Genomic DNA, 15602 nt, shown 5'->3' on the forward strand with positions numbered 1-15602 from the left:
AGTTACCTTTTTACTTCATAGTTACAAAGAACAATTTGCATTCTTTGATCCAAGAAGAGTAGCTGCAGGCATGTCTATGCTTGGATCATCACTAGAGTGCATGGCATTTTTAAACCAATGTACAAGTGCAATACAATTATTATAGTGGTAAACCTCGCCATTTAATTTTTAGCTTTCATTTTTACATATCTTCAGTTGCTTACATGTTGGGTGTTCGCTTTATTGTGTGATCATAATATGATGTTGAACGTATGATGGGGGGTTTAAAAAGATACTACCCTTAACTGATGCATGATTTCTTTAACATCAAATGGAGCAAAATGACTGATTGGTTGAACTTTGTTAAAGTAATTACGAGCTTATGAGGTTTGTAAAAGCTTTCAAATACCAAGCTTTACTCCATGGTGAGTATGTCTATCATTCTGCTCTTTAGATCCTGAGCATTTTGTTCTAGATATCAACTCATAAGCTTTGCCTTTTGGTAAAGGAAGTGGAAGATGATTTTTTTTCAATTATTTATTTTGTTTTGTTTTCAGCTGTTTACAATTTAAATTGACTTAAACAATTATTATTTCAGTCTTGAGTTTGTACTTATCACATATAATGATAAAACTAAAGTAAATTGAAACGAGAGGAGAAAACAATTATCTACATTTTCTGTAAACTAACTTCCGCCCCAGTGAGCTCTAATCTATAAAGCCTCAAACCCCTACTGAATATGTACTGAAAGCAGTATAAAAGGGAGTTGGGAATGATGCTCAAGAGCTTATACAGACCATTTCTTAGATGAAAAGAAAATATTATTGTGTATTCAGAATCTTAGTACTTTTTATTAATTTACCAAAGAAATTAACTTTTATGCTATATTGGAGGATAAAGCTGAAAAACAAAAAGTACAACTTGACTTGGAGATATTAAAGATGAAGTTCAAAATATTATAAGAAGACTTTCCAAAGGGCAGCTCTCCAGGGCCAGATGTCTTTGCAGGCAAGTTCTATAAATCTTTTCAGGAGCTAGATCAGAGGCACTTATTTAGCTACCCTTTTAACCAAGGATCTCAAAGCACTCTACAGGTATTAATGAATAAAGCCTAACAACTCTCCAGCAAGACAGATAAGGACTAATATCTTTGTTCTACAAGTGGGTAAACTGAGACAAGGAGAAGTTCAGGGAATTGCAAAATGTCACACTGTGAGAGGCAGAACTGGAACTAGCACCCAGATGTGCTGACTCACACTTTGCAGTCTTAAACACTAGGGGCTTGGCTACACTTATGGTTTGCAGCGCTGGTCATCCAGCTGTGTAGGAGCAGCGCTGGTGTGTGGCCACACTCACAGCTACCAGCGCTGGTGTGTGGCCACATTTGCAACATTTGCAGCGCTGTTGGGAGTGCTGCATTATGGGCAGCTATCCCAGCATTCAAGTGGCAACAACGTGCTTTTCAAAAGAGGGGGGTGGAGGGTGGTGTACTGTGACAGGGAGCGGGGAAGAGAGAGAGAGTGGATTTTTGGAGCCAACACTGTGTGTTAGTTTCCTGGATTGAAAAATCACAAAATGTTCACGAGCCCTTAGTCTTAACTCTTAATTGCAAACAGCCTGCCTCCAACACGGACGCCCCGCTGTTTCACTCACTCCCTGTGGTGTACTGTGACAGGGAGCGGGGAAGAGAGAGAGAGTGGATTTTTGGAGCCAACACTGTGTGTTAGTTTCCTGGATTGAAAAATCACAAAATGTTCGCGAACCCTTGGTCTTAATTGCAAACAGTCAAGCAAACATTCACTCCCTGCCTCTCATTTGATCGTTCACAGCCAGGTACAGATAGCTCCTGTTTGCTGTGATCAGTGTTTGTTTTTTAGATAAGCAGTTCAACGGCGATCGGAGTTCACAACAAAACAAAGAGAGGCTGCATAACAAAACAAAGAGAGTAATTTAGTTAGAAGCTTTCTGGGATATCTCCTTATTCCCTGGAGGCCAATAAAAGCGCTGGTGTGTGTCCACACTTGATGAGCAGCGCTGGATCACCAGCGCTGCAATTGCTACACCCCAACCTGGCCAGGTGTACAGCCAGCGCTGCAGCCAGGGAGTTGCAGCGCTGGATGTGCCTTGCAGGTGTGGACGGTTACTAATTGCAGCGCTGGAAAGCCTCTACCAGCGCTGCAACTTGCAAGTGTAGCCAAGCCCTAGGAAACAGTAACTCAGAATCTGAGGTTTTCAGATTTAATAGTTAAATATGATTGAAAGGTCTTCAAATGAAACTTTGGATTCTATCCATCCCTTGTTCTCCACAGATGGTTTTGAGAGGTGAACTAGCCTAGGGAAATACTTCAAACACACAGTTTTGTAGCACGTTTCCTCTTAATATTAGCTCTTCTGTTAAATGGTTTTTTTCTTGATAAGGGATTCCAGGATCCTACTTCTCTTTCTATTATTTAGCTACATATATTCCAAATCATAAGGAGACAAAAGGCACCTCAAAAATTTGTCCTTCTGAGCCTTGCAATCAATAGGTCTTTCAGGAAACACTGACTTATTGCCCAGAAGTGGCAAACTATTAAAAAAAAAAGTTGTGAGATTTTGATTTCCTTATATATGTTATCTAGAGCCTGACACAGATAACATTTTCCCTGAAGAAACTGATACAACATTTCAAGAATAGCTGTTGGGGTTTTTTTTGGTCGAATAACATTTATCTTGGACTCTCCTACAGTCATCAGCACCGAATTCTTCAGCATTACCATCAGTTATCTTTCCTTTAAATCCTTGAGGGAATATGTGCAGATTTTGAAGGCTGTACTTCGGTCTTTGCAGGTCTCGTTCCATCTAGTAACAACTCTGCAGTGTGGATAAAGATTTTTTTTTAAACTGTTTATCACAAATTGCTAATGAAGAGTGTACAATTAGAGCACTTTTTTCTAATACAGCAATGCTAATTGCTCTATGGTGAACCTCAACGGGCTTTGAACTGAGCACAAGAAGAAGTGAATCTTGTCTGCAGAAGCTTTCATAGGCTTTCAGATATGGGGGGAAATAATACTGTTGGCTAATGGTCGTTCAGTTTCATATATAGCAAAAGATGCAACTAAGAAATCATTTTCCTCTGGCTTAGTTATATTTCTGGAGGGTTTGTTTTTGTTAATAGAAACGTATGGCTTGATTACCACCACAACAGCCTCCCCAGTGGTGCTCAGCACCCACAGTTCCCATGAGGGTGTGGGAGCCAGGGGTACTTGGCACTTCTGAAAAATCAGGCTAAAAGGTTTTGTTGCCTATCTTTAGAGGCAGAGCTGTGAGGGGAGGGCAAGAGTTGCACCATCCAGCTGACCCATAATATCTCCGGAGATGCTGGCTGAGGGAGCTTGCTGGACAATGAAGCTTGTTATAGCTGTACAACAGATAGAGCGAGCACTCCCCTTCTTCCATAGTTTCCACTCTTCTGCACTAGTGCCAGCACATAGGGAGGAGTGGGGCAGTGGCCCTGCCTGTGTCACAACCAGACATGCTCCCTGGGGTAGCCAGTGCTTCTGGTATCACTGCCTGGACTTCCCTTGCACTTCCCACCTGCAGTCATCTCGTATTTCCCCTTCCGAGAGCTTCTTGCTGACTCCCCAGTGCACCCGTGTTGGAGTGGCCATAAATGTATGGCCTGTAATATTCTATTCCTGACTTTTGGCCTACTCAGATAGGTTTCTGTCATAGGCCTCATCAGGATGCATGGTTTTTTTGTTTTGTTTTGAAACTCATCAAGGACTGAATCTTGCAGACCATACAAGACATTTTAGGCTGGTGAGAGCTTTTCCTGAATAAAGATTGGAGGATTTGGCCAGTTAGTGAAGGAGTTGATGCCAATATGTTAATATTTACTGTCAGACAGGCAAAATAGTTATAGTAAGATCTTTCCATAGGCCTTACTGACAACATTCCAGCAAAGATGACTGTAGTAATGCAGAGATCAGTGAAAGTACATTGTTAAAGAGCCATACAATGCTATTGTGTAGTTTGCAAATAAATGAAGGCATGAGTAGATTATTTTGAATTTATGGGGAGATTATTGTGTTTCTCTAAATCACTCAGGAATTACCATTTCTCTCCTTAAAGAAGACTTCCTTAAAAATGGAGTAAATCAAAAATTGAAGAGGAGAAGATGTTTGCTTTAACTCTTTGACAAAAATTGCTTTGTGCTTCAGGCTGTTACAGGCATTGTACTACTAAAATAAATCACAAGTCCAGGTTCTGGATTACTAATGTGCTAATAAGAACGTAACTGTTTTTAGCATTTGAAGTTAACAAGTTTACATGATCACTGTATTCTGATCAGCAATTAATTGTAGTCACTGTTTTGATTATCTTGTAATTTTTTATCATTATTAATAGTCATAATTTTAATGTATTATGATGGACCTAATTATTCTACCAGTGTTTTCTGTCTAAAAATGTCTCAAATGATAGGTAAACATAAATGCTGACAACATGCAAGGAATCTTACAGCATTTCCCTAAGAATACAGCTGTTGGTTTTTAATTAAACACAATGCCTCAAAAATGCACTGATTACCAAACCAAAATTGATGACATGTTTTTTTGTTCATTTTTCAGTACTGAAATTGTTTCACTTGCTTACGTTCTCAGGCCTCTTCAATTCTTTTTCCTGTCCTTTCTGTACTTCCCAAATACTGCTTTACTTTATGGTAATGTTCAAGGGGCCCATAAATAACATTCTGTATTACTAGTATTTCTTATTGGTGGTATTGTTGTAGCTCCTAGAGCAGGGGTGGGCAAACAATGGCCCGCAGGCCTGATCTGGCCCATGGGATTGTCACCCCCGTGGCGCTGTGGGACTAAGGCAGGCTCCCTGCCTGCCCTGGCCCTGCGCCACTCCTGGAAGCAGCCAGCACCATGTTCCTGTGGCCGCTAGGAGAGGTGGGGGGCAGAGGGCTCTGCGCGCTGCCTTCGCCTGCAGGCACTGCCCCCTGCAGTTCCCATTGGCTGGGAATGGGGAACCGCGGCCAATGGGAGCTTCTGGGGAGGTACCCGCAGGATAGGGCAGTGCGTAGAGCCCTCTGCCCTCCACCCCCAAGGGCTGCAGGGACGTGGTGCCGGCCGCTTCTGGGAGCGGCGCACAGCCCCATTGCGCACCGCTGCCACCCTGGAGCCACTCAAAGTAAGTGGCGCTGAACCCTTGCACCCCGGCCGTGAGCCCCTAACCCCCTGCTCTGAGCCCCCTCGTACACCCTGCACCCCTCCTGTGCCTTAACCCCTTCCCCTGAGCCCCTTCCTGCACACCGCACTCCCCCCACACTCCGCACTGCTTCCTGCACCCCAGCCCCTTGCTCCAGCCCTACATTCATGGCCCTGTATGCAATTTTCCCACTCAGATGTGGCCTTCGGGCCAAAAAGTTTGCCCACCCCATTCCTAGAGGAACCAGCCAGGCCTCACTGTGTTAGATGCTGTACAAATACATAGTAAGAGAGAGGCTCTGGCTCAGAGAGCTTACAATCTGCATGGACAAAAGGATGTGAAGAAAACGGGCACAGAGAGGTGAAGTTTATTTGCCCAACTTCACAGCAGGGGAGTGGCAGAGCTGGGGATAGAAATCAGGTCTCAGCTCAGAACCTCTAACCACAAGAGCATACAGAACAGCACACCCTATAGAAAGTGTTGCCTCTCATTTTAAGGATCAAATTAAGGATTGCTGATCAATTAATTATTGTTATTATTTTATCCTTTCTCATCCTTCTAAGACAGAAAAGTCCTGTAGAACTTAAGGATGAAAACAATGGTGTTCTGTAGAAATTCCTCCAAAAACCTATTGAATTTAATAGAGAATGACATGTTTTCTATAGTGTGTGGTTTTTTTTAAATTTTTTGTTTTAACCATACTTTCTGGAGACATAATTCTTTATTGAATTCAATAGGTTATTTTCTATTTCCAGTATCCATAAAGAGTCCATCTGCATTGCTCATGAAGTTACTTTCATCAGATCTGGCCACAAGTGAATTAAAATATATGGGGCCCAGACAAAATTCTATATCCCCTCTAATAACTGGGCGGGGTATTGGGCCTCTTGGAGGGAGGATGTTAACAGCTGGCAAGGGGAGCTGATCTAGTTGCTTGCCTCTGTTGGATCTCAAGCCCATTTTTCAAGATGGGGACACCGCAGCAAGCAAGGGAAGGTTGTAGGTGTGAGATTGAAAAGTGTATGAGTGGAACAGGTCTCCCAAAGGTGTGGGGTTGTTTTGCCACCTGTGCGCATTGGCGCAGAGGTTATTACCCTTGTACTGATTCATTAAAATAGCTAGGAAAAAATGAACCAGAAATTCGAGGTTATTTGTGTGTACTCAGCATTTGGTTGTCTTAAACTTTTAAGATAAAATAATTAACATGTAAAACAGAAGTAAAATCCAGTCATAAAAATAAATGAAGTGAAAAGGTTTGATTTGGTTCAGTGTTTGAAAATCGATGTCTATAAAAAATGCAGCAATATATTTTTACCGTCTTCAAGACTCAGAGCTGCAGTGTTTACTCTGTGTGTGGCTTTTAATACTAATTATAACCACTAACTTGTATTCTGCTTTTATATTCCAAATGTTGAACCTTATTCTCACTTACAATAAAGTTCCATTTTAAAGTCTGTTTATACTACCAGAGCATGGGACACAGTGTAACTGAGAATAAGGCTCTTTGTCAGCTTACTGCTACATTACATGATAGATGTGGAAATAAAAATAAGAATCTATTATAACTTTTGCACCACATGCCTTTTTATTTCGGGATTTGTCTATACCAGCGGTTCTCAAACTGGGTTGGGACCCCAAAGTGGGTTGTGACCCCATTTTAATTGGCTCACCAAGGCTGGCTTAGACTTGCCGGGTCAGGGGCTGAAGCCAAAGCCCAAACCTACTGTCTGGGGACAAATATCAGGGGGTAGCCGTGTTAATCTGTATCCACAAAAACAACAAGGAGTCCGGTGGCACCTTAAAGACTAACAGATTTATATGGGCATAAGCTTTCGTGGGTAAAAAAAACTTACCCTGAAGAAGTGATTTTTTTTTTTACCCACAAAAGCTTATGCCCAAATAAATGTGTTAGTCTTTAAGGTGCCACCGGACTCCTTGTTGTTTGTCTGGGGACGAAGCCTGAGGGCTTCAGCCTTGGGCAGTGGGGCTGAGATTACAGGCCCCTGCCTGGAGCTGAAGCCTTGGGCTTTGGCTTTGCCCCCACGCCTGGGGCAGTGGGGCTTGGGCTTTGGTTCCTCCACGCGGGGAGGCAGGGATGGGATAGGCTCAGACTTCAGTCCCCCCTTCTGGGGTCGTGTAGTAACTTTTGTTAGAAGAGAGTCGTGGTGCAATGAAGTTTGAGAACCCCTGGTCTATACTGAGATTAATTGTACATAGACGTAAAGTGTAAATAATGAAGCATGCATAGCAAACAGGTAACAGATTTAACTTAGTTTGCATCAGTGACATAGACTTCTTAATAACTAACATTTTTATTTCTAGAGCCAAGGTTGCGAAGAAGTTATTGGTGAATGCAGCGCAAGAATTAATGAACAGGCCAATTATGCTGTAAATAAACTTCGCCAGCTAAATGACAAACTTGAATATAAGAGACAGGCTCTTAATTCCATATGTAATTCACCAAAACCTGACAAAAAGGTAATGCTTTCAATAGTCTCAGTCTGAATTTATTTTACTTATTTGCGTCTGTGATACCAACAGGGCGTTAGCTATTTTCCAGACAGGTATAAAGACAAGGTCCCTGCTCTAAAGAATTTACAATTTAAAAGAGCATCAGAGCCACTGCCATAAATATTTCAAAAATGAATGTAAATGTCTCTTGTTCCTTATAATTTATAGTACCCTTTTAGAACCCTGGAAATGTTTCCCCAATAGTTTTTACCCTCTTCTGTTTTGCAAATACGATTTCTTCCCTACATCTGTATCTGCTTCTTCCAATTGAGTTGTTATAGCAACCCAAGCCAACAAGACTGCTCTGTATACTCTTCCTCATTGCTGCTTCAACAGCATTGCAGCTCTGGGGATCAGATCTGTCAGTAAACCTGCGCTCTCTCTGCTGGCCTTGCAGTTACAGAGCACAATGCCTTGTAGCTCCCGCAGTGGTGATAGGTTTACTTAATTTTAAAAAAATTATCCAAGAGAGTGGCTAAATTTCTTTACGAGGAGCTATTTAGAATCCTAAGGGCATTATTTCACTAGACTGTAGTCATTCTAAGATAGGTGAAAATTTTAACCCTACAGTATTGGGACCAAAATCATACCCTCACTTTTTGCTCTTTAGAATATGTTACACCATTTGCCGTAAAATTATTATTTTTAGAAATGGGCTGGTATGGATCTGGATTAGGATCTGGCTAAAGTTCAGGTTTAAAGATGATTTAGTGCTGTAGTGCAGCTATGACTGAGTCAAAATCTTGAGTTCTTGTGAGATTTTGGCCCCAAACAGTGGAGGTCTTTTGAAGTCAAGCTATTCTTGCAAAACTCCAACAATCTTGAGCCAGTTCTCCTTTTGATGAGACCTTTTCCACACTGGGGAAGGCTCAGATATAGATATTCAAATCCAAATGTCCTTCTCCCTGGAAATTTCAAGGGTAGTATTTTCAAATTCAAGGTATTAGTTCTGATCCTTTACTGACTTATTTTGGTGAGGATTTTCTTTCTTTTTAGCCTTTTGTTCCAGTAACTCTGGCCACAGAGTAGAAAGGATATAACAGAAGCTGATGCTGTGTTGAAGGTCAAGTGGTCTGATTTTTTCTTCAGAGATGCTGAGCATACACAGTTCATACTGAAATCAATGGGAGCTGCAGTTTCTCAGCTGCTGTGAAAATCAGGCCACTGCTATATTTAATGAACAGCAAAAGGAAAATATTGGTTGAAATATTAACAAAACATTTCAGTAAGTTCTTTCCTCAACTCTGTTAAATTGGATGAAAATCAGCAATTCTTAATTTGAAAAATGGATCCCTCATTCTTTCAACTCTTAAAATGTTGAAATGAATCTCTCTAAGGATCTGAAAGGGAGAACATTAAAAAAAATTAGATAAATAGTTTAACCCTTTAATTTTTCAATGTATTTAACTGACCTTTAAAAATGTTTGTAGTCCGAGAGAATGACCTGCAGATTTTAAATGACCTTTTAGATTTTAAATTACCTTTTAAAAATCTAAATCTGCCACTCAGTTCATTTTCTTTCTTTACAAATCACTACTGTCTGTTTCTATATAGATCTCAGAAAATGTGTGAACTCATCATAGGTTTGTAGCACCAATAAATGTATACGCTAATTCCCCAATTGGTGCTTATATCCTCAATGATGTAAACAAGGAAGAAAGCAGCTGTTACTTTCAGAGCCATCAGAAATGTGAAGAAGGGATTAATGATTGCAAATGGAAAATAGCAATCTGTAGAGAGACCTCTTTAATTTCAGTTATCTTGGGAGCAAACAGCAGAGCTCACACAAAAATATAATGCTAAGCAGTGTTTGGCAGTGTCCTTTTAAAAACAAAAAGCACTGCCATGCAGGATATCTCAACCGTTGTCTTTGATTATATGTCATTGTGGATTCGTGTAGTTGTGCATGTGCCTCGTGTGTGCAAGATCAGAGTCTTCTGAATAGCAGCGTCCATTAGGGCTGTGCATGTGCCCTGTGCCATCTCATGCTTCCTTGTGAGCATAAAGGGAGGAGTGGCCATGACCCTCTCTGTTCCCTCTTGCCACCCATGGCAGCAAGACACAACACAGTGGTCTCTGACTCACCACTCTCTTTAGTGCTTCATTCTTCTCATCTGCTTTGGCCTGATTGGACTCGGAAAGGACAACAGCCCTGTACAGTGGGGTAAGGCACTTTGCATCAACCTCTGCACCTAACGGCACACTCCAAACCATGATTATTTAAATGCTTCCTGTGTTGTGATAGACGAATCCCACTCACAACTGCTGCTTGGGCGAGAGCCAGGTTCCAGACAGATGCAGAGCTTGCCATTCTTTTTTCTCCAAGATGTGTAAGTCCAGATAGAGTCTGTGAGGATCACTTTTGAACTGGAGCAAATGGCAACACCAAACAGGAGCAGAAGGAGCCATCCTTGGGTAGTGTCTCCTCCAGCAGACACATCATGCTGGGATCCAGCAGTGAGAAAAATCCCAAAAGGTGCAGAATGCACTGGCACTGACAGCCCTGGAGAAGAGGAATAGTCCAATACTGACTTTGCCACCGGCATCGAGGCTGGCACTAAGGACTTATCCCATCGTGGTGCTAAGATACGTTTTGGAGGCAGAATGTATATTTCCACTTAGGACATCCTCCACACCAAGACCACTGCTGGCACTGGATTGCCCTACCCAATGGTGCCACCATTCAATGAGATATACTCAGTATCACCTTTGCCATCCCATTCGTTCTCACTGAAAAGAAGCTGTGATGTATCTCCCCTGCATTCAGGAGGGGACCATGCAGGAGGCAGTGAAGGCTCCTTGTTTACAGCACAAATACAGGCAAAACGCAAGGGGTAGTGGGTAGGTCATCCTCAATTTCAGTGTCTGATGACTTCATGGTTCTCCAGGATTTGCTAACCCAGATCACTGAGACCCGGGACACTGAAACCTTGGTAATCCAGGAAAAGTCCTGTAAACTCTGACGTCCTGAGCTCCTCATTCCCAGCCACAATTGCCCTCCCCACCAACAAGGGTATGTGCAAGCCGGTGAAGTGACTTTGGTAGACTCCAGCTATAGTTTGGTCTTCATCTAAGAGGATTTGAAAGAGGTACCAGGTCTCACAAAAGCATTTGAGGCATTTCTACATCCAGGTCCCTGGTGGCATTAGTGGTACAAGGTGTTTACAGCCTTTTTTTTTTTAAAGTGCACCTTGAAAGAGGACACTCAGAAACGAACTTTTCAGGCACAAGCTTAGTCCTCCATCTAACTACAGCTCTGCATTGTGAGCTGTCAGGCCTTGTTCTTGAAATATAGTTTTCTCACCTGGGAGAGAGTGGTCCCCTTCCTACCAAAAATCTCACAAGATAGTAGGGAGTAACTGAGAGATCATGAAGGAGGGCCAAATGGTCATAACGTCTGCCTTCCTAGCAGCTATGGATGTATTGGACACAACTGTCACATTGATGGCCTTGGCAGTCACCATGAGATGGGCCTTTTAGTTTCAAGCATCCAGCATTACTAAGGAGATGCAGTGCACCATAGAGGATCTGCCCTTCTAAGGGATGGACCTCTTCAGTAGCCAAACAAATGATGCACTCCACTCCCTTAACAATTCTAGGGCTATGCTGTGATCACTAGGGATGTGTACACCCCAGCCCCCTACGATAAACCACACTAATAATCAACCCCAAGAGCATGAGAGAGCTCTCTCCTCTTCCCAGACTACTTAACCAGAGTACCCTTCACAAAACTGGGTACTCCAGGAGACAGCTGTTATCCTCCTCTTTTGTCACGTACCCAGCACCGTTCCAGAGGCAGCAGGTTTGGCAGGAATGTGGGATCCACACTGACACATGCTTGAAAAACAACGTATGGTTACCTACCCCATAGTAACTGGGTCTTTGAGATATGACCCACCCTGCTTTTCAGAGTCCTCAGCTATCATGGGCTTTGAATTGTGAGGGAGCTGTGAGAAGTCACAGCCACTCTACTCTTTATACCCTTACACGAGAGTCCAGAGGGGCCCCGGGTGAATGTGATGAGGGTGTGGAAATAAAAGGCTGATGTGACTGGTTGGTGGGAGAGGGCAATTTGAGTGGCAGTGTGACTGGTGTATGCTTTTTGGGGGAGGAAATGTGATAAATCGGAATATGTCACTATTCTTTCCCTCAACCTTCCAGACTCTTCTTGCAGATTCCCACCTCCCCTTGCTCTAGAGCAGTGGTTTTCAAATTGCAGGTCGTGACCCAGTACTGGGTCGCGGAATATAAGGCACTGGGTTGCGGTGGCTCTGGTCAGCACCGCTGACTGGGCCATTAAAAGTCCCATCGGTGGTGCTGCCCAGCTAAGGCAAGCTAGTCCCTACTTGTTCTGACACCGTGCTGCGCCCTGGAAGTGGCTAGCAGCACGTCCAGCTCCCAGGTGGTGAGGCCACGGGGCTCCGTGCATGGGTCTTGGCCAATGGGAGCTGGGGGGGTGTCTGCAGGTGAGAGCTACGTGGAGCTGTTGCGTGCCTTCGCCTAGGAGCCAGACCTGCTGCTGGCTGTTTCCAGGGCGCAGCATGGTCCATGGTGCCAGGACAGGCAGGAAAGCCTGCCTTAGCACCCCCGCTGCATCACTGACAGGGAGCCACCCGAAGTAACCCCGTGCCCCAATCCCTTTCCCCAGCCCTTAGCTCACCCCAAACCCAGAGCCTCTTCCTGCACCCCAAACTCCTCATCCCTGGCCCTACCCCAGAGCCTGCACCCCCAGCCCAGAGCCCTGACCCCCTCCCACATCCCAACCCCTGGGGGCCCCAGCCCAGAGCCTCCTCCTACACCCTGTACCCCTCATTCCTGGCCCTACCCCACCGCCCTCACCCCTGCATCCCAACCCTCGGCCCCAGCCTTCGGCCCTCCCCCCCCCCACACCAAACCCCTCATCCTTTGCTCTGTTGGGTTGCAGGCATCAACAGTTTTCTTCAACTGGGTGGCCAGAAAAATGTTTGAAAACCACTCGTCTAGAGGGTCCCCTAAGGTTCCTCTCCTGACTCCTGTCTTATCTTTAAAGTCAAGCCCTGTGCAAACTCAAACTCTAATGTATCAGTAACTAGCTTGTCACTTGTCAAGCAGAGCAGCCAACTGCTCTTTGATGTTGCTGAGTTATAAGCAAGGGAATCTAGGACGTTATCCGAGACCTAGTATCTATCTATTGGGTTTCCCGGAAACAGGGCGGGCAAAGCCTGCCCCATGCTAACGGAACCCCCCGCCAGCCGAAGGGGAGGTTCCACAGGGCCTCAGAAACCCACTAATTGCGGGGGACAACTGATAAAAGAACAGGGACAGGAGTGCGGTCAAAGGGTCATAAGAAGGGAGCCTGACGGGGACACTGAGCAGAGAACCCCGGACAGCGCCCACTGCTCCTCGAAGGCGTCAAGGGAGCCAGCGGACGCCGCCCAGAGGAACTCCGCCCGGAGACATGAACGGACTAAGGATCGGAAACAAGCCCCACAGTCGCAGGAGTCTTCACTGGCCAACCACCGCTCCCTGGTCACATAGATGGCCATTTTTGCCAGGGCGAGGAGGAGGTTGACCAGGAGGTCCCGCGACTTCGTGGGGCCACGGAGAAGGAGTGCATTGAGAAGGAGGTGGGGGGAAAAGTGCAGCCAGAAACGCAAGAGGAGATTGGTGAGGAGCCGGTATAGGGGCTGCAGCCTGGCGCACTCAACGTAAATGTGCGCCAGGGTCTCCCTCACGCCGCAGAAGGGGCAGGTGTCTGGGACGGGTAAACCGCGCCAAGTACACACCCGTGCTCACGGCCCCGTGGAGGAGCCGCCAACTGATGTCCCCGACGGGCCTCGGGACCAGGGTGGAGTACAGACTGGTCCACCGGGGCTCCTCACCCTCCAAAGGTGGCAGGAGGTCCCGCCACTTGGTGTCGGGGCGGGACACGAGGGTGAGGAAGTGAAGGGTGTGGAGCACGAGAGCATGGCAGAATGAAAGGATCTGGCAGGTAAACGCAACTGCTAGGGCTGACTTAAAAATTAAAGTGGTAAGGGGGTAGGAAACCAGATGAGGAGCAGAACCCAGAGATTACAGCAGAGGTGATGGGCAGAAATGGCGGAATGTTGTTCTTCTTAGGTTTGTCCTGGTTTTGAAAAAACTACTGGCATATTTAGACTAACTGAGACAGCGTCTGACTTTTGAAACCAGGACTATATATTTAGCAACATAAAGGGAATTACGTGAACATAAATGTGTCAGGATTGATAAATAGTATCAAATATGTCATGACACAAAGACCATTTAAGTCAATGGGAGTTTTCCCATTGATTTCGTGAGCTTTATGCCCTGCCCACATGCTCAGGGTTTAGCTGATAGCCATATTTGGGGTCAGGAAGGAATTTTCCTCCAGGGCAGATTGGCAGAGGTGCTGAGGGTTTTTCGCCTTCCTCTGCAGCATGGAGCATGGGTCACTTGCTGGAGGATTCTCTGCACTTTGAAGTCTTTAAATCATGATTTGAGGACTTCAGTAGCTCAGACATAGGTTAGGGCTTTGATACAGGAGTGGGTGGGTGAGATTCTGTGGCCTGCGTTGTGCAGGAGGTCAGACTAGATGATCATAATGGTCCCTTCTGACATTAAAGTCTATGATTCTGTGAAAATACTATCTCTTTGTATTAATATGAGGTTTTAGTTACCACGCAACAGAGCCCTCCAGCCCACTCAATCAAGAGTATGGTATTTGTTTTGTCCCCTTCGCAGATGGCTGTTTCCACACAGTGAAAAGATGAACGTTTAAAGGTGAACTGCAAACTTTAAACTGAAAGTGAAGTTTGTTTGCTGAATAACTTGATCACCAGGTTGTAGCAGGGCATTCAGCTAACATTTAAACTAAACTTAAAATGGTCCTTTAAATCTTCCATGATCTCTTCGGTGAGCAAGGAGGATTTCAGAGAGAAGAAAAAAGGACTTCTAGTTAAAGATGCTCTCAACATGAATTAGGCTTCATATTTATACAAACATAGTTTTACAGAACAAAATATCACAAAAATGTTTCTTTTGAGTTAATACCCACTCAAAAATTCCACTTGACACTTGTTTGTGTTTGGAATTATTCTTCCAGGTTGTTTGTCTCCCAAACATTGCAGTTTAGGGCTAGTTTGAGAATCAGAAAGTAAAACTCACCCGTCCTATTTTGTTCACTAGACTGTGAAGAATGCAAAATGTGAACAAATAGTATAAGTGATTTAAAGGTAAATTTGCTTTTAACAATTTTTTCCATTTTAATAATATGAGAAGATATTAGTGATGCAGGTAAGGAAATCTAGTTACTTTAGAAATACAGAAACATTTTCTGTTTATTTGCTTAAGTGTCATCAAGAATATAGAATGATAAATTTTCATGCAAAATATTACACACTTTACAGTGGTATAGCATTTGAGTGCAACAACAGATTTGTTTCTGTAACACTCTTTACTATATAGCCCTAAGTATAAGAAAAACACAATTGTAAATCATAATAAAAATGTGTGTATATAAACATAGGAACACATGCACTCACATGGTTAGCTACAAAATACTCAAAATTGTAATGCTATTTGAGAGAAGTTGTATACAATTTTATTCCTATTTTAACTCATTGTTGATTTAAGTAGCATTACAGTTTAAGGTTACGCTTCTAATATCAGTGCTATCTGTATAACCAAACCATTATGACATATTATATTCATGTATGAATCATTACTTGTTATCTCAGCTTTAACTTGAGACTATGATTTATTTACCCATGCATGCATGCACACACTTTTTTTTTCTAATGGCAATGAAAAATATGGAGAGAGATTCATTATGTCTTTCTGCATTGTTCACCTTTTGAAATGTGTTTAATAAAATTGAATCAATAGTGGTATAGAGTCTTGGTATTTTGTTATGTAAGGTTAACAACTGTTTACCT

General features: G+C 43.6%; 1 protein-coding gene across 6 annotated transcripts in view; it reads left to right on the plus strand.

Moving 5' to 3' along the window:
• The window catches only part of SNX25 (sorting nexin 25), a 175769-nt gene that overhangs the window by 124026 nt on the left and 36141 nt on the right, over positions 1-15602 (plus strand). For 5 of the 6 annotated variants that reach the window (XM_045017316.1, XM_045017317.1, XM_045017313.1 and 2 more), the window contains exon 10: positions 7498-7653. The exons of the other annotated variant lie outside the window; for it this stretch is intronic. In XM_045017316.1, the coding sequence (XP_044873251.1) occupies positions 7498-7653 (156 nt within the window). The remainder of the gene's footprint in view (positions 1-7497; positions 7654-15602) is intronic. 6 annotated transcript variants of the gene reach the window in all.

This window comes from Mauremys mutica, chromosome 5 (genome assembly GCF_020497125.1).
Source record: "Mauremys mutica isolate MM-2020 ecotype Southern chromosome 5, ASM2049712v1, whole genome shotgun sequence".
Classification (NCBI taxonomy): Eukaryota; Metazoa; Chordata; order Testudines; family Geoemydidae; genus Mauremys; species Mauremys mutica.